This window comes from Numenius arquata, chromosome 9 (assembly GCF_964106895.1).
Source record: "Numenius arquata chromosome 9, bNumArq3.hap1.1, whole genome shotgun sequence".
Lineage (NCBI taxonomy): Eukaryota > Metazoa > Chordata > Aves > Charadriiformes > Scolopacidae > Numenius > Numenius arquata.
In genome coordinates, this window is record NC_133584.1 from 38,854,765 (window position 1) to 38,881,664 (window position 26,900).

General features: G+C 34.7%; 1 protein-coding gene across 1 annotated transcript in view; it reads left to right on the forward strand.

Annotated features, from left to right (window-relative positions):
* CSMD1 (CUB and Sushi multiple domains 1) overlaps positions 1 to 26,900 on the forward strand; it is a 1,131,310-nt gene that overhangs the window by 979,181 nt on the left and 125,229 nt on the right. Inside the window, exons 39-42 of the mRNA XM_074153404.1 lie at positions 5,442 to 5,511; positions 7,651 to 7,767; positions 11,746 to 11,955; positions 20,535 to 20,723. Coding sequence (XP_074009505.1) covers positions 5,442 to 5,511; positions 7,651 to 7,767; positions 11,746 to 11,955; positions 20,535 to 20,723 — 586 coding nt within the window. The remainder of the gene's footprint in view (positions 1 to 5,441; positions 5,512 to 7,650; positions 7,768 to 11,745; positions 11,956 to 20,534; positions 20,724 to 26,900) is intronic.

Consider the following 26,900-nt stretch of genomic DNA (forward strand, 5'->3'; position numbering starts at 1 on the left):
GGCCTATGTGAATACTCCTACGTTATAAAGCTATGAATGTGCCCTCAGCATGTCTGCATGCCCACAGCATGCCCACATTATAAAGCATGTCTGGCACTCAGTAAATCTGGGCTGGCAAATCTTGCCTTAGGTAAATATACCATCAAGCAGTAAAACCCATCAAAATGGACAAGGAAATAACACGGTTTAAATGTTTTCTCTAGAAAATTATTTTAGTACTATGCTTATTGAAACTTTACTGTATTTTTCCATTTTTTGAGGTGGTTCTTCAAGGTGACATTTTGACCACAGTGGTAGAAATACATCGTGGGATTTTGTATTCTGCTTAGAAATTGCAGAATTTAGTTTCTAAAGCAAATTTTATTCATACTAAATTGACTCTTAAAAATCTTTCAAGGAAAGAAATATTACAAATTAGTTCACGGATTGGGGATGTTCACTGTTGTAGTTTCCCATGGTAGACATGGTATTAAGCTACTGATTGTAAATGTAAATCTAAGACTGAAAGCTTTTTTCTTCCCTTGTTAGTTCCTCTAATCAATTTACATATATTCCACCACTGGTGCAGTACACTGAAGACATCTGAGTTCAGAATCTTGTGGGTGGTAATAGGTCCCACTCAAGACAATGTAAAAACACACCACTGTGTCAGAGAAAGCAGTGTCACAACTTCTGGTCCAGAGAAGGATAAAGTCATGGGTCCCTGTCTGATGTTTGCCAAGTCAGTGCTCCCTCAGCATATACAGGCTTTTTCTTTGGTCTCAGGGTTCCTTACCATTCTCCTCAAATTCAGACAGGATTCAGACTGAACATCTTAGGCTCTAGGCTGGCTGTGGGAACCCCTGCACTTGAAAAGTCTCTGTAGGTAATCAGCAATATGCTTACCTTTTCAGTCATGTATTGCAGATATAGAGTCAAGTCTTTAACATAATCCATCCTCTTTACATTTATAGCATGACTTGAAACAACCTGTATCAGAAGCATCCCATATCCATAGCAAAAAAGATTCTGTAATACAAGTATCCTACTAATTAGAAAAGATTCAAGACTTGTGCCAAATAATGCCTACTCTACCCATCCTGAGCACTGACTACTAATTTAATGATTTGAAGATTGTTTACAAGCCAACTGATGGTTCATATATAAACTACTTAAGTTTTTCTCTTTCCAGCAAAGGAAAATTTAATATTAATTTGAAAATACCTGCTGATTTAAAACCTTTAACTTTCAAACTTTAACTTTATTTTTTCTGTTTCATCTTTCTCTTACAGTATCCTTTGTAGGCAGCAGTAATGTCAGTAAGAAAATGAGAGATTTTATATCGTATTTTTATAATATGGTCCCTTCAAAAGGACTGTGTCTTTAAAGCCTTAGTCCCAAATGTCTTCAAACAGAAGTCAGAGTCTTACTAATGAAACATTAACCTTTTTCTATTTCAGAGTAGCATTAAACTAACTAGATGATGACATGCCATATTCTACAGATACATCTATATTGCTATAGCCAAGGCAAAGATGTGGGAACTGAAATTTGATCTTCAGTGCTGTTAATTTGTTAAAATGGGGTGCTGGCATGCTTTTGGCCTGGCTGAAGTATCACAGTTCAGTAGCTATCACAAGCCAGAGACTATTCCTGATAGGCAGTTTGCATCATGACATTTTGGAGGTGAATTCAGAAGAAGGTGGTTACGGAGGTAGATATAGAAAAGAATGTGCATTTGGCCTCAAGGCTAGAAAAAAAGACCAAGCACTTCCATTAGTACAGATATAGCTTATATGTTCTTATAGTCCTTTTTTGTATGCATTGAGCAAAATTTATTATTATTAATCCCTAGACTGAGGACATTCTATTTCAATGATGAATCTATCTTGAAGTCAGCCTGTAATAAACATGATTACACAGCAATAAATATAACTGTATTTTAATAGTTGTTGGATTAAGTCAAAAGTAATCCCTTTTTTGATTATTTGAAAAAGATTCCTATTTTGTATATTTGCAGAAAATCTGTGTGGAATTCTTTATGGATTTTTATTCAATTCTATGCTGTGGTGAAAGGATCAGGATCTGATGGTGATGCTGGTAGGGCTGTCATATAATTGCCGTTCATATAATTGCCCATAGATGCTTAGCACCTCATTGCTCTGATCCCGGCCACAGCTTCTGAGCCATTAAGACTCAAATATATATAGGCAAACATCTGGTTGTTGGGTAAGCTTATAGCAGTGATCTGATAGGAAAAAGTGAAACACTTACCCTATGCCAACTGTTTCGTCTGGAGATGGAATAGCATCTAATCCAATTTATTCCATCTAAAAGCCGCCTATCTAATCTGAGTCAGCTGCTTAGGCTCTCATTTTGACAGTAGAAATAAACAGCCACACACCTCCAAGGGCTGATTCATACGACGGTTTTGTGTTAGAACAGGTACCTTACTCTGAACGTATAGTTTTTCTTCACTGATTAGGATATCAAAAGGCTAACAGGCGTATCTAACTTTAAACTGCTTAGGTTTAGTGGGGTGACTCCTACCTGTATTGCCCATCATATTGCACACTCTTCTCTCCCTACTTTTTCAACTACGAAACATCTGAATTTTCCATATGAAAAAAGGGGATTATTCCATTTTTATGTCATGGATTAGAAACAGATAAATCCTCAGGATACAGCATCATTGAATTTTCTGTCCATACTTAAAATAGTACTGCTGAAATATTGAGGTGGAGTGATAGCAGTAGAATATGAATACTTCAGAAGTAGTTGGAATGAGTACAGGAAACCTTTTGAAGATACATATTGTTAGCCCTGACTTGGTGTTTTGAATCTATTTTTACTTAGGAAAAAGTCAGAAATGTGAGTTCATAAATACAGTATAAAACAATCAGGTATTTGTGAGGAAGAGATCTGCACAAAAGCAATTGATCTGTTATTGCTAAACTTTAGTACACTTCGTACCTCACTATCACAAAACCACACAATGTCTTTTGTCTGTATGCAGGTCTTTTCTGTGGTCCTTGAATGTGACTAATTGCACTTTTTTTTTTATACTTACGGGGATTCCATAATGAAATACTTTCTTAAAATTTCATAGCATATTGTTCCTTAACTGTACTTCTTATCTCTATTTCCATACATATACATTTAATCCTTACTGTGGAATCTGTAATACACAAAAACTAGTTTAATGATCTTGTCTAAAGTGTAAAACAAAAGATCTTCTACATCCAATTTCAACAGAAAAGATTTTGAATCTTTTCAAAATGGTAATGAGGTTTTCTATGCTGTATGAACTGTGCTGTAAGAAAGTGCATATGCATGTGTGTATAGCATGTTGCTGAGACAGGACAAGTAAAAATGGCTCCAAATTAAAAATAAATAATAATGAAAACAAGGTTCTACGAGGCACAGTGTATTTGCTATTCAACAAGTATAGATCAGCATAACTTTGCAGATCTTTTTTTTTTTCCTTCACTCCAGCTGTGAATTTACCCTCAGTCTTTAGAAAACATATTCACAGCTAGCAATAACAATCAGGTGTGGATTAGTTTATAATTGAGACTTACCAGAAAAGTCATAGAACTCAAACTGCTACCTGGAGATGCATAAGAAAGGTAATTGCTAGCTGTAGGATTAAGTGTCTCCCCCCAGGAGGGGACTTTAAAAGACTGAAATCAGAATGTGCTCTTGTTGAGAAGAGGCTTGAAGCCAGAGGAATCATTTCATTTTATTTTTGAAGAGATCTTTTATAGGCCATTTTACTTTTTTCCTGACTGTGGTAGTTAAATTATGGCTTCCCCCCGACCCACGTGAGGCATGCAATCATAGAAGACTAGGAAGAGAGAATAAAATAAAACAGGGAAATATTATATTAAGTAAATTATTCAAAACCTCATCCATTTTGCAAATAAATAAGATGACACAATAAGTGCATGCACATTTTTCCTTTAAAATAAAAAGTTTACTTTTTAAAAAAAAAGTATTTTCTTGAATTTTTATCAATTTGTAACATTTTCATAAGAAATATATTTATTTAGTTTTTCATAATTTCAATGAAAACTTTTTTTTCCCCTTCCAATATTTTTTTTGGAAATACTTCAGTTTTTCTTTCAGAAGCTAATTGTCTAAATATACTTAACTAAATGATTAATTAAAGTAGTTTTATTCCATACTATTCCATACAATTGTATATGAACTTTATTGAAGGCAGTGTGTGTAGTTTCTTTCTTGTAAACATACCAAATGATGTGGAAGTAATTTCATCAAATGGATTTTCCTTTACTGTCGTTTACTTATTCTATCTTTTTCTTATTTTTTATGAGAATTTGATTGCTATGGATATACAATATTTAAATAAGTCTTCATATTACATTGAAGAAATATGCTGCCTTCCTAATATTAGACTCTTAAGAGACGATAAAAATGAACAAGAGATGGCTTGCCCAGGTTTTTATATCTAAATGATTAAAACAGGAACTAAACCTTGCTCTCGATCCCATGTCTCAATCTTTATATATCAGACTCTTTCACTCCTGCCAGTTTATTCAACTTTCACATTCCGACAGCAGAATGCATACATAATATGAGATCCTCAGAGGACAGAATTGACCAAAAAAGCCTTCTGTTTGCACTATTGTAAAGTTTTCAGCTCGAATTGTTGCCAGTGCAAGCAAAACTGGGAATATTTTGCAGTTGGCCCTAGGCAGCCACCCTGAAGTAGGTGGAAATAGGTTTGCAGGTTACAGCCATGTCATTTTTCACTTCCAACTACCACATGATTCTGCTTGGTTCTTGTGGTGTTTCTTAAAAATAAGCAGAGTAAATTAAACATGACAGCTAAATAAAGAGGCACTCGTACTTTTATAGCTGTCTGCCAAGATGTTGCATGTATGCAGGGGGTCATGTTGTGAGGCCATGTGAGAGTTCGAGGCTTGCTGGTAATTGTGGATGGCTGTCTTGGCATGGTCCACATCCATACCATCTGTAGCAAGCAGGTGTGGAACAAATTCCTCTCTGTGTCTGTACTACTCACTCAGAGCAATGGTTGATTCAGTCCAGATTGCACCTGCAAATGAACTAGTATGCTTACACTGTGAATGAGAACCATGGAATTGAAATGCAGAGTGAACCAATTTGACCATACGAATGGACATAGTCAGCTGCTTCTGTCATGTAACTAGCCTTATATTTAGTAAAAAATGTGAAGAAGTTTGCAAGTTATCAAAGGAAGAGTGTTTTAGAATGTTTATCCAGTAGAAAAATAAGAACAGCAAACCTGAAGTATTTGAAAATACAGTTTAAGAAATTCATAGAAGTAATTATAATGCAGTTGGTCGACATAAAAAAAGACACAGATAAGATGATTTAGGAGGTCCTCAGTAGCTCTGCCTTCCTGGAAAGTCCCATAGTAAGTATCTGTAATCTAATAATTTGCCCTTTCCAAACAGGGCCGTTCTCATATTTCTTGTATGCCAGGAACAGTTCGACGCTGGAACTATCCATCTCCTCTCTGCATTGGTATGGATACTTACTTGTTTTTAGTGTATTCTGAACATCAGTCAGAAGTAACTTTTACGTTTGTCATGCTTATCATTCCTTCACTTAATTCTGTTTCATTCAAAACTTTTTTGAGTTTCTATTTCTGTCTATGAAATATGGAAAAAAATACAATAGAATTCTCTTTATATATTGTGTATATGCTAATTAAAAAATATTGTGAGAGTGGGCAAATTAGGAAACACAGATGTTTACTGTTCTTTGGCTTGTCCTGAATACTCTGCTTTGAATCAGGCTCAATCTCTTCAGAAGAGGGAGGAAGTTAACACATTCCATTTGCAGCATGCTCAGCTTGGAGAACCTTCTCATGAAGGTTGCAGGTTATGCAGGGAGCCTAAGAGACTTCTCAAAGAAGCAGATGCTTAGTCTGCAGTGGAGAGCAGCAAAGAATCTTAGCCTTCACGGGTGGTGAAATGAAATAGAGTTTTAGTGTCCAGAAAACTCTGGCTCTTTTCATCTAAGCAAGCTGTTAAACAATGCTGGGTTAAAAAGGAAAGGTAAAAAGAATTTCCCTTTTAAGCACACAAAGACCTTGCCTGACAGATCTGAGTTTTCCCTGTGTAGATAATAATGTTCTACTGTATTGTTTCTTGATTAGACAAGGTTTAATAGCGTCAAGATTCTGGTGTCTTCTGGCATGATTATTTAAAGAAAAAGCAGGAATGAAGGGGAGAGAAGCACAGCTCCATCATAACATTCTGTCATATCAGCTTTGAAATATGTTCTTCAGGGAATGCTTTTAACTTTAATATTCGGACAGCAAAAGCTGTTCCTTTTAGCTTCATATCTAAGAGGAATTTAAAAGATTGGGATGATATCAAGCAATATTAACATGAAATGGTTTTAAAGAGTCAGGTATGGCCTATATATTATTTTGTATTGTCAATTTCTACAGAAGCACTCACTTCTGATTAATATGAAAGCATTGCAGTTCCTTCAAAGCAATTTTAGAAATGGAAAATTTATTCAGGAAGGTATATTTTGGGGTTTGGGTGGGGTTTTTTTCATGCTAATCATATGTTTCACCTTGTATGTTAAATACAGTTCCTATTGGCAAACAAAGTGCTCATTGATTTATTTTTTTTTTTCCTTTAGTTCATGGAATTTTTCTGCCCTGGAAGCTAAAATATCCCCAAGAAAACAAACAAACCCTTAAAACATGACTCCCCTCCCGACAGAAACCCTTAAAATGTTGATTTTTCTAGAAATGCAAATGAAAATCTTTTCTTTTCTCTAAATAATGTATTTAACATTGCAGGGAGATAAAGATATTTGATCAGTCTGAGACTGATTTCTCAGCTTTTTAATGGAGTTTTTCCTGTTTTCGTTCAATATCTTGTGTGGTCTAACCAGTAGTTTATATTTGTTTTTTTTCAGTTCAATTATCACAATGCACAGTATCACAATTCTGTTAGCAGATCATACATCACTGTAACGACTGTCATGAAGCCTCGTAGGCTTTAAAGTAATGATTCTGCAAATAATAAATACACTTTAGCTTTATATCATCCTAAATGATGCAAATGGCTTTTCAATCTCCAAATACACGAATATGCTAAGAAAAGCATACAGATAGTAAGCAAAGAGTATTTCTGTTATGCAGCTAGTCTATCTTCTTCCTGAATTAAAGAAAGACCTGTGGTGGGGTTTTGGTGTTGTTTTGTTTGTTTGTTTGTTTGTTTTTAAACTCAAGTTTGGTTTTAGCTATATTAACTAGTAGATGTGCAACTGCATCATAGATCAGTGTCATAATTCAGTTTAATTCCAAATTTATTCCTCTGAATTATGAAGCCTATCTCAACATAGCACCGGACATTTTTGACCGTAGTTGGCAAGCTGAGACAATGGGCTACCCAGGCTGTATGAGCAGCTACACATTTACAGTAAAATCATAGTGAACATATTGCATGAACTAAACATTTTGCTCTAACTTGGTATTTTTTTTTTCTCTTTCATGAGGAATGTTTTGACTGAGATAAATTTCACTGCTCGGGGATCATAAGGATAAAATGGAAAAACCATTTTTTAATTCATCATATGCCAAATATTAAGAAATAATATTATTAAAAGATACAGTAATTTTCTTTTTATTTTTAATAGCTAAATGTGGTGGAACACTGACAAACATGGGTGGTGTGATCCTGAGCCCAGGTTTTCCTGGAAATTACCCTAGTAACTTAGACTGTACATGGAAAATTTTATTGCCAATTGGATATGGTAAGTAAACTTAGCATTGAAGAGCAATTATTTGTAATCATCAAATTTACATATATAAGAATATTCTGATTTCCGGTATGAAATAGATTTTATCCAGTGAATGTATTGTGAACCCCTTACATAATTCTGTGCCATCTTTCGACTTGAAAATGATTGACACTTTAAAAATATATCTTTGTCAAAGCAATTTGTTATTTGTAAAACTCAACTCGTATCAGAAACTGATTTCAGAGAAAATGAAATCCACTGCGTGAAGATATATCAGATGGAATAGATAATGTGACTTCTAAATTAATTAGTGGTCTTCTGTTCAATATCCTTTCATTGTCCCCTAAATGACTTTTTCACAGTATTTCTTATGTTCTATGAAAATGCACAAATCCTCATTTCTAACACTATGACTTTGGTTAAAAACATTCTAAAACCATATTGCAAATACCAGGTAACAGTTGCCAACTCAGAAACTTTCTTGGTTTGCTTTAAACCTATTGTCATATGAAAAATCTCTTCACAAATAAATAATAATTAGTCACTATGGATAATAAGGGATCTATAAGTGCATGTATAAAACACAGTCCTCTATCATTATCAAAAATAAGAGGAATAAGTTTTCTTGCTGTGAAACATTATGCCCCATTCTGTGAATTCTGTGCTAGTGCTCAAATAGGAAAATTAAGTTGAAAAGCTTATGTCCTTTGGCATTCTAAAGCTACATTTGTAGAAAATACAAATGATAAGCAACTGTTCTGGAGCAATGTCATCCTAATTAGGCTACTACAATATTGACTTCTAAAAACGGTCTTTCATATTTCTTAGAGTTCTCTTTTTCTCTTAGCTTTTCCATGTAGACAATGTTTCATGGATTAATTATGTAAGAGTGTCTTGTATCCTGTTATTATCCCTCTCACTTCTCAGAAAGTCTCCAGTAGCGGTAATCCTATAAATAGATCAAATTACCATTTTAGTTGGCAAGAGATTTAGCAGGTATAAGATGGTTTTACAGTTGATCTATCATTGCTTTCAAAAGCACTAGAAGAGGACATTTTTTGCCATAAAGTTGCTACAGGGATATTTTTCGCAAAGTCTCTGTCAGATAATCCACAGATAACGTCTTTATACCAGGTTTAAACATTGTGATTGATGTGGTGTTTCTTGGAGAACTTCCACTGCAAATTCGTGGATACTATTTTAGTACTATTTTTTAATTTTTTATTTTTTTTTTATAAATAAAATTTTTACTTACTAAGAGCTGTTTCTCTCCATTCATTCTGTTGTATCTAAATAAATACATGAAATTGCTGAAACATAGAAAACATTTCCAAAATTGAATAATGCTCCAAGAGTTATTTTTTTTTTTAATGATTTTAATGTGGTACTGATTGAGTGAGAATTTAGCATTGTGCAAAAGAACTGATCAAGAGGACACTTGTGACCATGTAATGATTGATTCAAATTCCACTGAAATAATTAAACTCACAATGACTTCATCTTTTAGTAAGTATTGCCTTTTTTTCCATCCACCTATTCAAACTTTGTAGCTGAATGAAGTCCATGATATTATTGTCTTCGTGCAAGCACATGGGCTTAAACGAAGTCCAACAATAAAATTACGGGAGCTAAATGTGTCCTAAAGTATAGTGCTTTCTTCATTACATGAAAATATACTGATCATTTAAAAGAAGACATTACTAAAATCCAAAGATTTTAGACAGATGGGAAGTACGTATTTTCAAGTGAGTTGCAGTGATTTTGAAATGATTTCTGGTAGCTGTTAATTGATTAACATTTATAAAAAAGATTAGCTCAGCTTGGAATTCTCATTATTTAGAGTCTATTCAAGTGAGAGAGGAAATCCTGTTGAGACTGGAGCAGGAAGTAGTATAATTATAGTTTGACCAGATAATGATTTCTTTTCTATAGCAGTTTTATTCTGTATAATTTTATGTAAGAAATGATTTAGTGTAGAAAACTTTTTTTTTTGACATACCAAATTGACAATTGTAACTTGTATAAACTTAAGTTAAGGCCTGAGTGACACATATAGTATGTCCTCTAATTGAAATTAACATCTTTGAAAAAATATTTAGAAAAAATAATATGTGTATGTTTGGGTTTAAAATGTGGCTATTTTAGGCAGTTTAAATTTTTAAAAGTTAATGATAAATCTAGTTTTACTTCTAAAATACAAAGCTTTTTTATACTGAATATTAACAAATATTCATATAAATGCCTTCTCACTAATTAAATAAGAATGATTCAGTTTTAAAGGTATTCTGTGGCTCATCAGAGACTATTTCAGAAGGGCAGACTACTTTTATTTAAATACGTAAACACTGATTTTGACTACATACATATGCCCAATTGAATTATCTGCTTGTCACTTCAGCAACTTGAGTATAATATTAAGTGGCTGCTCAATTCTTTAGAATTTCCATGCTGCTCTCATCCAGTCTTTGGTGGGAATCACTACATGCTGATACTGAAGACGCTTCTGAGCTGCTTGGTGTCCTACCCCGTCTTAAATCCCGAGAGCATTGTAAAATTAGTGACTTTGCTCAAGTCAGACTAATTGTATTGGACAGTGTACAAGAGATGGCTGATATCGAGACTTTATGTTCTGTATGTGTCTCCTATTGATAGCATCAGAATAAGTTTTCTTATTCAGCAGCTGAAATACTTGTTTCCGTATCTCCCACTCTGCATAGGTGAGAGAAAGTACTAGAGCTAAATAATCCCTGTTCTTAAAAGTACTCTGTAACAGTCAGTTTATTTTGTAGTTTATTTAGTTTCTCCTGTAGCAAAAGAATCATAGAAATAATCTATTTTATAAAAATGATTAGATATCAGACCACAAAGAGGTAAAGAAAGGAGCTATAGAGTAAGAAGGAGTGAATGACTTACCCTAGCGATTAATCTATAAGTTACTCTCCTGGAATTAGCAATATGTCTGGACTGCTATTTAAGAATGTCAGGCAGAGAGTTAAAGCATTGAATATTTCACGTTGCTTTTTGGCTTATTCAGTAATTCTGTTTTATTCCATTCCAGCTAGTCTATCAGAGCAAGGTTAGGCCCAAGCAGTGCAGTTGCAAGTTATTTGGTACTACTTGGCTTTTGAGCCAGGGGTTCATTCCCCATCCCTCTTTTGATATTATATATACACATAATTTGAGAAGCCTGAATTCCAAGTCCTTAGTCCACATGAAATAGTGCCAGAACTTGAAAACAGCTCTTTCCATGAGATTATGATTCTACATCCAACTGTTCAGCATTTTGGGAGTCGTCTCTCTCCCTTTCATTTTGTGAGAAAGGCCTGGTTCAACTGCCTGACTTGTGGAGAGAGTTTGTAGTAAATGATCTTGAGTAAGTACCTGCCACCAGTCTGGAGTTCAGTGCATTTTATAGTGCTGTATATAGAGAAGAATGTCTCTAAAGACACACTAGCCCAAGCTGGAAGGAAGAGGAGGCGTATATAGGTGATTTGGGTCAGGAAAAGCAAGGTAGAATAGACAGGTGGAACGAGGTAGGTAAACTTCTGCCTCTGAAAGGTCACTCTGTCAGTAACTTTCCTGGGTGGTGATCTGATCCTGAGCCTTTACGAGAGACACTTGGCCCAGCTACAGTAACGCTCTTTTTGGCAAAATCATGACCATGCTGTGACAGAGCAGGAATTGTGATGTTGTGGCCAGTTTAGTAACCTGACAAATATCTGGTTGACTTTGTGACTTCATCGGTCCCTTTACACGTGGTTATGATATTTATTGGGAGCCAAAAAATTAGAAGCTCCAACTACTGCAATACTTAGCAGTTTCCTTTAATGTAAGCATCTCACTTTGAATGGTAACTAAAATATAAATATAGTGCCTATAACAATTATTATGACATCTTTTTTTTTTTTTTTTGTATTTGCATTCTGTAACATTAAGCACCGTGAGTTATAGAAACTCCTTTTAATTTTTCTTTCTTTCTTAATGCTGCAGGTGCACACATTCAGTTTCTGAATTTCTCTACTGAAGCAAATCACGATTTCCTTGAAATTCAGAATGGGCCTTATCACACCAGCTCTATGATTGGCCAGTTTAGTGGAATGGAACTCCCATCACCCTTGCTAAGTACTACTCATGAAACACTTGTCCATTTTTACAGTGATCATTCAGAAAACAGGCAAGGATTTAAGTTGACATACCAAGGTAAGTAGGAACTAGCACAATGAACTGTATGTGAAAATTAATAGGAAATGAAGAGACACCAGATAACACACATTCTGTATTTTAAAATACATATATTCAGTATTTGAACATGTGAACTTTTTGTTGTCTTCTACTGTTGGCTTTTTTCTTCATCTTCATTGTTTGTTTGGTTTTTTCCCCATTAGTGAAATAAAATATCATTAATATGTGTGTATTTCTGAAATATTAAAATAGTCTCACTGAAAACTGTTGAGCCCTATTGCAGGATCTGAACAGTTTAACAAAATGGTATGGCTGGTTGAATTCTCAGCTGACAACAAAAGTGTTATCATGACTTACTCATTGACAGTGTAAAATTTTATCTTATTATTTAAATAGAGGAAAAGCAACGCACCTAAAACCATAACAATGTATTACAAAATATTAAAAACTTTAATTAGATGGGCCTTCTAATAAAATATTTTTAAGTGATGAAGATTGTTTAGTAGCATTCTCAGAATAAACTGTCAAAAAGAAGTATTGTTCATAGAAATTCAGGATTTTGAAGTAGTATTTTGCAAATCTTTATCTTTATATAAAGAATCCAGAAAAAAACATTAAGTTCTCATAGTAATAATTTGATAAGCATTTTCTTACTTTAGCAATTAGTCTAATAATAGTAGATAGAAAATTCAGAACCAAAAGATACAGTTAAATTAATTGATATTTGAGTCATTCTAATTTCAATTAAAAAATACAACTAGTGTTTATTACCTTATTTCTCAAAATGTGTAGCTATAGGTGTATTTGATTTACCAAATGCATATACATTAATCCAGTTTTATTTTCCCCATGAATGAGAAGGAAAACAATTTCTCCAGTAAAGGCAACTCACACAGTTCATTTTTATGTAATAGTCCTTATAAAGATACTCTGGGGTGATTCATTCCTGAATACTGTTTTGAGGAAGCACAGTATTTTAGTCTATATATTAAAAAATAAATGGTTTAAAAACTTCAAAAAAACCCGCAACATAATCCGCTCATATAAAGATGCTGGGGGAAAAAAAACTGAATTATTTTACAAGGTACTTATTATTTATTGATTATTTTTTTCTAATGTGGAAAGTTGCTAACACTGTCATGTTTGATTTTTAAGGGATTAGGATCTACTAGCTAAATTCACTCTACTGAGCTACTAATTGACATATGTTCCCTCTTCCATCTACTGCCTTTTCTGCATTCTACAAATTTTGGACTTTTGTTCTTTAGAAATGGAATATCTTGAATGTGTTTATTCAGGTAGCACAAATTCTCTCTGCTGCCTCTGAGATCTCAGATTGTGCTAGCCATTGCTATTGCTGACATTTCTCCTTTGGTAATTCTTTCTTAGATTATCTTATTTTATACCTTCATATTATTGAGCATAAGTAATTTGCTCAGCACCATTTAGAACATGTATGAAATCGTACTCTAAATTCAAGATATTAATAACATAAGAACAACTTCTGGAAGGGTTGTATTTAAATGTATTCACTGTTCCTCTGATGTGCTCTGGCAGAAAATGCCAGTGGTTTATAATTGAGCAATTTTAATGGTTTCATACAAAGTAAATGTTGCTTTTGATAGCTGAGTTTTCCTTTCCGGTCCCACACTTTTGCCCTTGATATTTAGTTATCTTGACTTCCAAATTGTCTCTGGATTTTCCTACTTCTTTTGATATTATGCTTCTGGATTTCTCTCTCTTCCTCCTGGTTGGTTTACAAGTGCTGAAACTGGACTTAAAAAATAATTCTTCATTACTCCAAAATGTTTCTCTTTCCTTCTCCTTTCTTCCCTGTTAGAAATTTTATTTTCCTTTCAGGAAGTCAAATGTCAAATAAGTCTTAGCCTGATTTGCTTGGATGACAAGACTTACATTGTTGTGATGTCTGACTGTCATGTTTCTCAATATACTTCTGTTATGCAATTTTGAGACCATTGGCCAATTTCAGTCAAATTTCATAGTTCCTAGAAACGTTTGGAAAGCAATATTAGTAACATGGATGAAAGAGTCCTAAAATAGGGCCCTTATTGAGAGAAAAGATGTAGCATTACTCCATAGGTATCAATTCAGCTTGGCTTGTTGGCTACCCAGTTGGAATATTCCTTGTCACAACTCTTTTCAGTACACACTGTGTCTTGCCTAACTGCTGTTCATGGGATATAGACATGGGAGGGAGATAAAATATAAGAGACTGGCATGGTTGTCATATTCAAAATCTTCTTCTGGGAAAAAGGAAACATATCATACATAAAAAGCTAAGAAATTATTTTTAGTCCAATTAATACTTACACAGTTAAGTTGTCCCAGTCAATTAACACAGAACAAAATCATAAACGATGTAGTTGAAATTGTTATGCCAAGCTTCTTCCTGTCTACCCCATTTCTCTGGTATTGTGTTCACTCTCCCAGTGCACTTACAGAGGCTGACGCTGAGAGCTTTCTGTCTTTGGAACTGGAGCAGCAGACATCAGCATCCCAAGCTCTTTGCTGGGAAACGTGATGTTCATGATAGGGATTTCATACTCTTCAGTCTTGGGTTCCACTTGGATTGTTTTTCACATGTTTTTCTTACCACAGTATGCTTTTTTCCTACTGGTTCCCAGCCAAACTTTGAAAGTTGCTTTCCCCAGCTGCAATTACCATAACGGACTATTGTTTGTTAAGCAGTGACTGCTGGGGCTTGTCAGGCCTTTTGCATACATGGTGTTTGCAGAGCATAACCTAAAACATGTTAGGTAATAATCACTTCACTGCTAGCAGTTATTAAAATGAGCTAAAACCAGCTCAGACCAAGGCAAATCCAGACATATGTCAGATCCCTGAGATCTTGCACTGTCAGGTGCATAAATGGCATAAAGCCTGTGGCATTTTACATTTATTGTGTTTCAAGGCCTTGGACATGCTGCAAATAAGGTAAGGTGATCCAGAAAAGGCTTAATCATTGTGGTATCTGCTTATATGAATGTAGTGCCCAGATGTAGGTAAACAGAGACTATATAGATATTATATAGATATATAATAATATACATATAAAAAACCCCAGGCTTTGTTTGTTCAGCTGCTGACAAAGCAATGTACTGAATTAATCCATCCTCCTCCAGGTAAACCTAACAGTTACTATATCAAACAAAATAATCTTTTGAAGCCTATCAGTAATAATTTATGTTATTTCCAAGAAACATATTTTGAAAGTATTTAATCTCTCAGGGCAACTAAACCAGGCATCTTAAATAAAAGGGAACAAATACTTGTCAGGACTAAGTACAGGTTGTATGCAAAACTGGATAGTGCAAACAGAAGTAGCACACAGAAGCTAAATTCTGCAAATTGGAGAACAAATTTATACTGAATATTTAACAAAATTAAGCTTTGTCAATATTTTCACTTTTGTCCATTTTTGTTATTTCTATAGAAATGAATTCATAAAGCAAAGCAGATGGATCTGCTTTGGATCTGCCAATATCAACTTTATACATTTAATAGCTTTTTTTTTCAGACTGCTTCTAATTGATCCCATTTTAGGATGTCCTAATATACTGCAATTGGGAAAAAAATGTTCTATAAATAAAAAAGCATTTTCTAATAATGAAATTAATTTGATATACCCTTAAAAAAAGATGAGCTGGCAAAAAGAGTCTATAATTGTAGGCACATTCACCAAACCCATTCTAATGTCTTAATGAATGTCTTGCATATTAGGAAGCGCCCACAAGACTGCTTAGCTAAATCCTAGTCTGATTTTTTTTAAATGCACTTAAGTTTACATTAAAATGGATTTAAGATTAAATTTGTCCTTTTACTGAACGGTACAAGCTTGGTTTAATGCAAGGACTGCTTTTTCATGAGTGAAAAAAGAGCCATTTCTGATAACTAGAATACTACTAGTGGCATTAAGGTAACAGAGTTTTTTTGAAAGGTAGATGCCTTCTTATAAAGATACCAATCTAAAAATAAAGGGAGATTGTTAATGGGTATGTTTATTCATGTTAATGGGTATGCTTATTCAAGCAAACTTCCATGTCATAAAAAATGAAGTTTTGTAGAGATCTTAGCATTTTATGAAGGATAAGACTTTTTGATAACCCCTCATCTCAGGGGAAAGCAAAGAATATGAATATTGTATAGTGAATGATAGAATTAATAATGCTATTTCTGAGTTTTTCTACTGACTTTCTGAAGACAGAAAAGAACTTATGAGTTCGAAGCTTAATATAGCCTGGTATTGTACTCTGAGCACATTATTTTTGGGGAAAAAAAGCATATACACACTGAGAACAGTAAAATATTTGCTTCCCGTGCTTGCAAGGAGATAGTGCTGCTTCTTAAATATTAGCTTGTGAATTCCTACAGCACAGGATTTGAATATACAACCTAAATCACTTAGACACCATAAATTTCTGAATGCAGTAGAAAGCCCTAATTACACTCCCTTTCTTCCACAAGCACACTCCTGGACATACACAATATGATGATGACCTCTAATCAGCAAAAAGACAATTATGGTGGAGCTTTTGAGTCACAGGATTCCTGAAGGAAAAAGGGATTGTTGAAAAACTGCTATATTTCTAAAATGGTTTCAGATGATGTCCTAAGGGAGGAATTCTAATGGAAAGAAAATAAGATCTTTTGGAGACCTCATAGCAAATGATTTTCTAACTCGTGACAAAATTAAGCTATGTTTTGTGACTCTAATCCTGAGTCATTGCATCTGGAAAAAATTAAGTTCTTTTGTGCCTAAGGTAATAAACTGAGGTTCCAGATTTCCAGTCCTGTCCTGGGCTGCAGCAAATCACATCCTGGGCTTCTGTAAAAGGAAGTGTGACTAGCAGGTTGAGGGAGGTGAATCTCACCCTCTACTTTGCTCTCATGACCCCCCACCTGGAGTACTGTGTCCAGCTCTGGTGCTCCCAGCACAAGAAAAACATGGACTTGTTACAGTGGGTCAAGAGAAGGGCTACAAAAATAATTGGAGGGCTGAAACACCTCTCCTGTGAAGACAGGCTGAGTGACTGGGGGTTGTTCAGCCTGGAGAAGACAAGGTTCCAGGGAGAGCTTATTGTGGCCTTTAAATACTTAAAAGGGGATTGTAAGAAAGATGGAGAGATACTTTTTATTAAGGACTTTACTGACAATACAAGGGGCAACAGTTTTAAACTGAAAGAGGGTAGATTTAGATTGGACATAAAGAAGAAATATTTTAAGATGGGGGTGGTGAGACACTGGAACAGGTTGCCCAGAGAAGCTGTGCATGACCCATCCTTGGAAGTGTTCAAAGTCGGGTTGGATGGGGCTTTTGGAACCTGATTTAGTGGAAGGTGTCTCTGCCCATGGCAGGGGTGTTGGGATTAGATGATCTTTAAAGGTCCTTTCCAACCCGGTCTAGTCTAATCCGAGAAGTAGGTTTTGTTCTTGAGTCTTTAGTTACACATAGCATCTGTGTAACTGGAGGAATGTACAATGAGTCTAAATGAAAGTCTTAAGTAGCCTTAATTGTGAACTTTAATCGAATCATAGAATGGTTAGAGTTGGGAGAACTTTCCTAAGTTTTGAGTGTTGGCATGCTCAACTCTGTGTTAATACAATTTTTCTGTAAGGTAATTATTTCCATGTCAAAGTGTTACAGATATATGTGGCACTTGCAAAGGCAATGTCACCCTAGTGTTCATGTAAGAAGGAAAATACTTCTGAATCATAAAAACACGATAGCAGAGGATCAGTTATATTTCTTTTGTGATTTACATCCTCCTCTTACCAGTGGAAAATATATTGCACAAAGAAATACCAAATGTCAATATGAGATCATTTTAAAATTCAAGTACTTGACTGCTGCCAGCGTTGGAATTAAATATTTTTCTCAGGTTCCCTTTACATTAGGCTTCATTTTAAGCTTTCACCAGAGTTTTTTCTGCTCTGAAATGGTATATCATTTTTTAAAACTCAATACCAAACAAGTCTTTGGGCATGACACTCATAAAAAAAGCATTCTTTTTTGAGGTATGACATCAGGATTTGTGGGTAATATTTGATAGTGATGACTGAATAATGAATTGCTCTGTTAAATCAGGTATAGTTGTTGCATATATCAAAAGAACAGAGAAGAATATAATTCATATTTATATTAAAACTATAAAACATATTCCTTGAGTGGCCTATAAATCATGATATCATAGTCAGATGGATCACCTGACTTACAGTTACTCCAATAATTTATGAGTCATCTGTAGGATTTATACCAGAAGTCACATTCAGAGAGTATCTTCACATTTTACACTTTTTTGGAAGAAAAAAACCAAACCAATAAACAACTGTGCTCTGCTCATGTGTACTGAGCACTGTACCCCTGGCTGACTGACCTTCAAATTTATAGTAATCTGTTTTAGGCAGTGGGCAGAGGTTCTATTCTTACCAAAACAAATGCCAGAACAAACCCCGAAAGTTTCTGTATTTGTTTTGTTTACCTTACTTACGGTAGGAGAAAAGCATATACATCTCTGAATAAACACTAAGCAGAATTTTTTAAAGCTAGGTTTTATTTTTTCCATTGAAAATCCAGGGAAATTTAAGGAATGTTGGGCAAATTAGAGGGACAGAGAGATGTTGAGGTTCTTTTAGGATTTCCTCTTTCACCTGAGCTCTTTCTGTTTTCTTCTCATGTTGATTGGTGAGATAAGTTTTTTTCCTGCAACAAATTTTTAAGACTAACTTAAAAAAATCTGAGACCATATGAATTACATTTAAGATTTTATCTATGAATACATATTAAACAATAAGGGAGGATATTTTTCGTGTGTATTCATCTACCCAAAAGGTTCTACAAAGTTTGAAAGTTCCAGTACTTACTATCATTTTTTCAAAATACTGTCAATGTAGCGATTGGACAATGTAGTGCTGCACCATGTCAAATAAGTCTGTGAGATCCTCCGACCCTCCAGAATAATCTTCTTCTGTATTTTTATTATAATTTGGTATGTAGCATTTCATACGATTTTTTATATTAGTCTTAATATACCCTGTATTCTTAAATAATCCTTCCAGTACTCAATTTTGTATAAACATGTTGATAATAACGGTATTATCTGTAGTAATACTATACGAATAATGATAGCAGGAGTAATAATAGCATTAAAAATTAAGGAGCCATTACTAGATTTAATGCAAAATTTTAATGAACCATAATTAAGGTAGAAAAAAGCTTTTTTGTGTATTATTACCAGTAGCAATTAATTCAGATTGTTAAGTTTTCATTTTCTTTTCTTAATTATTAGTTATTTGGGGAAAGAGGAGTCTGATTTATTAGAGGATTTTGGAATATTTCTGGTACCCCCACACCTCTTCCAGCTTTGTGGTGTTACAAACACTGGATTCTGGATTCATTGAATGAATTAGGGAAAAGAAGAAAGCTTTTTTTAAAATAAATCTTGTCTTTATTTCATAGCATGACTGTAATCAGCAATGACTAAAAAAAGTCATGACAGTAGCTGTACTTCAGCAAAGCAATTAAGTACAAACTTCATTTTAAATAAGCACTTAAGCACACCTAAGTTATATGTTTAGCTTAATCTTGCTGAAATGGCTTGTTTAAATATTCTATTTTATAATAATAACTATAATAACTATATACTTGTAGGATGAACATGGCCATATGGTAATGAGTAGCTTTGAAAAAATAACAAAATACTTTGTTCAAGTATACGTTCTTCATCGCTGTTACTGTATTGTTAGAACTTGGACTATATAAAGCACACTGGTATTACTGCTCTTATTTGAACTTTCTTAACTCACCTTCTCAATAATTATTTCTTAAATGGCATTTATTTGCTGTCTTACCTATGTGAAGCTGTTTGGGAATGATTCTACATAACATTTTTATAAAACTGTCTTGGTTTTGCTTCCTGTGGAACGATTTATCATTTAAATTTTCTAAGGAAATATATCTTCTATTTGGAAATATGTAGTTTTATATTATCTTTGTATCTTAGTAAATGTTATTAATGAAAGCCCCTGCTGATGTTTAATTGAGTAATATTTTGAGATCTTTGAAAACATAAAAACTGACATTAAATATGATGAATCATTAATGCAATTTTTTGTATGGAGATATATCTAGAAAGAACTTTTTCCTTGGTAGGTTTCTGTCACTTTTCTAGATCTTTCTGATTTTCTGTGATTTTTTAGTCTTTCATTAATCCTTTTCATTTTTTTATTTTTATCAGGTGATTTTTTTTTTTTTGCATAGTCTAATATCTATTTAAAAATCCAATGGATTGTGAAAATTTTTTCTTTCATAAAAATTTAATGAAGGAAAGGCTTTGCTACGCCTTACTAGAATTCTTACTATGGTGTTTAAATGTGAAAACACATTTCAACAATTGCTGTGACCATCTGGATAGTCCCAATGGATGATTTGTTTCTTGTTATGTGTTAAGTACGCTGTTATTGGAGTTTGACGTTCCAATGTTTACCTATTATGGGATGCATTACAGAATTGATATAAATGCTTACTTGCTGTGTTGAGAGCTGACCAAGCAATAAAAACTACGTCTGTTCTCTTCCAGCTTACGAGTTACAGAACTGCCCCAATCCTCCTCCTTTTTTGAATGGATATATAGTCAACTCAGATTACAGTGTGGGTCAGTCAGTATCATTTGAATGTTATCCTGGATATGTTTTGAGGGGTCAACCTGTTCTCACATGCCAACATGGAATCAACAGGAACTGGAACTATCATTTCCCCAGATGTGAAGGTAACTTTCTGGTAGTACCTTTGCTTTAGAACTCACAATACTTTCTGATTTTTGTTTACTTGTGTGCCTGTATATAGTACAGCTTTTGCTGAAGAACTGCACCTTTATCCTAATTGTAGTGTAAGCAGCTAAAGTCAGAATAGTATGTGTTTTTATAAATTATAAATATTTTATGAATCATGTTTCTCATCAGTGATTTATTGTCCCTATCAGTATTTGTCAGTTGTATTGATTATAAGAACTCATGATACTGCCAGAAATTATCTTAAACTCCATGTGATTTCTTTATTTTTCCTTCTTTTTTTCTGATTTGGGGGCAAGGGCGGCAGTGTACAAGGCAACACATAGAATTTACCATTTAAAGCTTTTACTTGGGCTTTCATCTAAAAAATACAGAATTTCTGCAAGTGCAGAAATAAAATTTCTGACATTCCTTTAGGCCTTTAAGGGCTTTGAAAAAGTCTTGTGTAGGATGTTATTACAAAAGTAGGTAGTCAGTGTGTAGAGCTGAAGTGTTGCCATAGAGAATCAACTAACTAAGAAGATATAAAATAGATTGAAATAAATTATTTCCATCATAACAAGAGGCTAATGGTGTTACAGGTTTTCACTGCAGCATGTATGTTCAATATATTTGACACTGATCTTGAAAGATGGGACAGATTCTTCTCTACTCAAAACACCCAATAGCTTTTAGGTTAATCAAAGCAGAAAAGGCTGTGAGGAATTTAAGATCTAACTGAGCTACAGGTGTAAGCCAAGAAAAAACTGTGAAAGAAGAGTCAGTCATTCTCCTTCAGGACAGACTGCTAGAGGCTAGAAAGATATTTTCAGTGGGACAGGTTGCCATAGTGTTTTCTACTTTGGATTCTTCTGTGCATTATTTTTAGACATCAAGGGCTGAATATTGCCAGAAGCAAAAGCTACACTAGATGGACTAAAGGATTGCTTCAGCACTGCAATTCCTTGCATTGCACATGAGGACTTTAGTACTGTGAATAATAATTTAAAAAATTTTTCTTATTACTTGTGAGACAGGTATTCTCCTAATAACTATATTGCTCTGAAGCATGAACATGTGTTTTGTACATGTGCTTGGGAAGGGATGCTTGTATTATTTCCTTATGTTGGCACTTAAATCCAATGTCACAAGAATCCGTAACACTTAAGTTCTAGTTCCATAATAGTTAATGCAAATTACCATAAATTGCTCAGAAATCTTGTAAATACATAGAGGAGGTTGAAAGTATTGCATAGTTATTGGAATGCAAGGGGTTGACGAGGAAGAAATAAAGTTTAAAATGAGTTTTCTGGATGAAGGGTTTTCACAGATACAAATCTTTGTCCATTTGAGATTTGTTAAAGCATAAAAACAATTTCAAAACACCAATTCTGTGGGTTTTTTTAAACATTATTTTTTTTATTATTATTATTGGATATATTAAACTAAGAATTATTAACTCACAGAAGCTTGACAGGTTCCAGGAGTAAGACATAAAGGTGCCCTAGTGGCCAAAGGAAAAAGACAATGTGTAGGCAGAAATTTGGCATTGGGAATGAGAAAAGCCATGACCCTTGACTTCAGCAGTTCGGTTAGGAAGTAGTAAATATTTGAAAAAAGGAGAGTACTGAGTTTTGTTTTATTTTCAAATTAAAGAACAGAGTTTTATTGCCAGGCACTTACGCTGTTTTGCATTTATGACAGTATAGAAGTAAAAGTACTGAGATAATGTTTGCAGTATGGAATAGCATTAGAAAATTTGTAGCATGGGTATATTTACTGTTAAATGGCCATCAAGACGCAGCTGCTGTTCCCATGTCTTCCATTTTTTCTTGGTTTTTAAGTGTGCATCAGAACAGCTGGAAGACAGTTTATACATTTTGCAAAAATATATATTTCAATTTAAGTAAGAAGAAATGCATGCAAATAATTTAAAATTTATTTTAGACTATTTTTTAGGGAGAAGAATAAGAAAATGAAATAGCAACCAAACCAATTAATATAATTATCAAATTTTGTATTATTTTAGCAAACTGTAGTTGGAATTGTGTTGTGAAACACCTTCTGATACTTATGCAACTCCATTGCTCCACACTACAAAATATAGGCAATATAGGCATCTCTTATAAAACCATACCTCCCAAAGGAAAGAGTGGAGAGGCATGAGAAATGTAGTTCTTTGTGAGAGTAAGGCTAATGCTTTCCTTAGGGACATACAATGTGATAATGCATCACATCTTTGACAAAAAGTGGTTGGTTATGACTCATAATGACTTTTTTTTTCTTTTTTAATAAGGTCTTTTTTCTGACTCTTTTGCCACTAGCATATTTAGATGAAGGATGTGAACCATCATCTACAATATCTTTTAACTAAAATAGTCTGTAACATTCCTTTTAAGTTACATGTCTAATCTTGCTCTGAAAGATTCTATTAAGGCCACCTATCTCTTTCTGTTGACTATTATACCTAACTTCTGTACTTAATTTTAGAGAATTAATTCAGCCTAAAACATGGGCTTAAGTTCTCCAGTTACATGCTTTTTTTCCCAAGGGTGCTGTCTTAAAATGCCTCCTGAATTAGACGGTCAATGAATGGGAGGATTGGAGATTTCAGTTTTGCTCTTAAATAGAATCATAGAATCATTTGAATAATGATACAACATCTTCTAATAACATCTTCTTAAATAGAATCATAGAATCAACTTGATCTCTTTCTATGACCATGTGACCCGCCTTCTCGATGCGGGGAAGGCTGTGGACGTTGTCTACCTGGACTTTGGTAAGGCCTTTAACACCGTCCCCCACAGCGTTCTCCTGGAGAAGCTGGCGAATCATGGCATAGACAAGTGTACTCTTCACTGGGTAAAAAACTGGCTGGATGGCCATGCCCAGAGAGTTCTAATTAATGGGGTGAAATCCGGTTGGCGGCCGGTCACCAGTGGTGTCCCTCAGGGCTCAGTTTTGGGGCCAGTCTTGTTTAATATCTTTATTGGTGGTCTAGATAAGGGGATTGAGTTCACCCTCAGTAAGTTTGCAGATGACACCAAGCTAGGTGGGAGTGTTGATCTGCTTGAGGGTCGGCAGGCTCTACAGAGGGACCTGGACATGTTGGATCAATGGGCCAAGGCCAATGGGATGAGGTTTAATAAGGCCAAGTGCCGGGTCCTGCATTTCGGTCACAACAACCCCAGGCAATGCTACAGGCTGGGGGAAGAGTGGCTGGAAAGCTGCCCGGAGAAAAGGACCTTGGGGTGTTGGTGGACAGCCGGCTGAACATGAGCCTGCAGTGTGCCCAGGTGGCCAAGAAGGCCAATGGCATCCTGGCTTGTATCAGGAACAGCGTGGCCAGCAGGAGTAGGGAAGTGGTGGTGCCTCTGTACTCGGCACTGGTGAGGCCTCACCTCGAGTGCTGTGTTCAGTTCTGGGCCCCTCACTACAGGAAAGACATTGAAGTGCTCGAGCGTGTCCAGAGGAGAGCCACCAAGCTGGTGAGGGATCTAGAGAACAAGTCCTATGAGGAGAGGCTGAGGGAACTGGGCATGTTTAGTTTGGAGAAGAGGAGGCTGAGGGGGGGACCTCATTGCCCTCTACAACTCCCTGAAAGGAGGGTGTAGAGAGGTGGGTGTTGGCCTCTTCTCCCAAGGGAATAATGACAGGACCAGAGGAAATGGTCTAAAGTTGTGGCAGGGGAGGTTTAGATTAGATATTAGGAAGAATTCCTTTACTGAGAGAGTGGTCAGGCACTAGAACAGCCTGCCCAGGGAGGTGGTGGAGTCACCATCCCTGGAGGTATTTAAGAAACGTGCGCACTTCAGGGCATGCTCTAGTGCCTGAGATTGTTGGTTTGTGTCTGTGGGTGGGTGTGGTGTGTGGTTGTGGGTGTTTGTTTTGTTTTTGTTTTAGTGTTGGGTTGGTTTTTTGGGGGTTTTTGTTTTTGTTTTTCTTTTTGTTGTTGTTGTTGTTTGGACTCGATGATCTCAAAGGTCCCTTCCAACCAAGAAGATTCTGTGATTCAGGCTGGAAAAGACCTTGAAGATCATTGAGTCCCACCATAAACCTAACACTGCCAAGTCCACCATTAAACCATGTCCCTAAGTGCCACATGTACACATCTTTGAAATACCTCCAGGGATGGTGACTCCCCTAGGCAATCTGTTCATGGTTTGCAAGTCCTATTCTAGGTACATAAGACCTTACATTGAATGTGATCTGTAGCTCCAGGTGACTTTTTAATGAAAAATTATAGCACTTCACAAAATATTTTTCCATTTATTACCTGAATTAATAAGTAATTTTTTTTTGAGTTTAAAAAAAAAAATTCATAGATGAGGAAGGACTATTTAAAGAAGATATTTTCAAAGGAGATTAGATTATGTATCCAATTTTTTCAATGTTTTGAAAGACAAAACAAGGTTATTATTGGTAAAACTGCACTATAACCAAATGTGAAATATTTTTCCTCACATTAAACATACGGTAAAGTTTTACAGTGTCCTTTAAAGAGTTGATGTAAAAGTGTAAAGGATGACGATATAGTATTATTGACATATGTCCTATATAGAACACAATGCTAGATTTACAAGCAGAATATCAAGTAAGCATGGGGACTATCTTGTCCAGAAATAATGATTCCACTTTCAAAAAATGTGCAAAAAAAATGAAAATCTGAAGAGCATATGGAAGATATGGAATAATTTCTTCATAAAATAACATCTGTGCAGTATTTATATAACATATGAATATGACTTACTCTACTAAATGATAATATTAGTGTATTTAGTCCTTCTAAATCTTGCCACTTGATGATACGGGTGTTTAAAACTCATATCTTCTGCTGGTCAGCTACAATGTGCCTTATTATCTTGCATAAGAATATGAATAAGTATAAGAATAAGAAAGAAAATACTTTAAAGGATATAAAAAGATAGGAGAATATGTTTTTCCCTCTTCCCATTACAGCTGACCTACATTCTTTGCACTCCTAGAATAAAGACATTTAAGATAGCAAAACCATGTTCTCCCTATATACTTTTAGTTTACTAATTAAAATGAATTTTAACAAACATTCATTTCTGAGACAGTTTGAAATGTTTATCAATGGGAAAACACTGGTTTGCATGTCGTCTTAGAAATCTAGTTTCTTAGATTTCTAGGCAAGTTATAATCTGTTCTCTTTGAAAATTGTTTTCACACTGATTGTATTTTATATTGTTTCATTCAATGTTGTTGAATTGTTATTATTAGAGATTTTCATAGCTATATTTCATTCTTTTTATTAGTATTTTTTATTATTAAACTGTTGGCATTCAGAGTAATCCTACTGATATCTTAAAAAGGTAAAAATAGAGCATTTAACTTAAAATATTGATTTTTTACAAGACACATTTTGGGGATCCTTTTCGTAGTGGTAAATCAGAAATGAGAGGAATAAAGTGTATAAATTAAAATTAAACTGAGAGGATGGATAAGAAAGGTATCCATTATGTCGTTCACCTTTGAGAGATAATCTTCTAGCCTCCTCACTTGATAAGAAATGAAATCAATATCACAAGTCTTTCAGTTTCGTTATCCAGGCCTGTAATAAAGCTCTCTATTATTTTCTGTCATGAAATTAAAGGCTTTCCTTCATGTTCAACAAGCTTCTTTTTCTTTTCCTAATCAAATAAATACTGTGTGGGATTTCTTTGCTTTTGGAACATCTGTAGAAGTTAATTTCTTTTCCTGAATCAAAGCAACAGAAGAAGCTACCCAGAGTGTCTGTGCTAGCCAGCATTACAGCACTTAAGCATTAAAACTTCAGTAGGACCCTTACAAAGCCTATGAAATTTTATGTTCAGGTGCTGCCAAGCAGAATCTTTAACACTAAGTGGTTTTTAAAACCCTATAGAAACCTAGGCCCCTAATGTCAAAGTTTAACACTTTTTTTTTTACATACAGATCATAAACCTATTCCTTTCTTCCTTATTCTAGGTTAAGCTTTTTAGTCAGGTGCCTTAGCCTGATTTTCATTTCTTCCACAGCAGTTTTGTGATTATGTATCTGCAGTGGCCTATTGTCCCTTCTTTCTCACTAATTAAGCTTTGAATGAAAGTTGTCATCTAAAGAAAGAATGTCTTTAAAAAAATCCTCATTAACGGTTTAATAATTTATTTTAATAATTTTAAAACATTAATTAT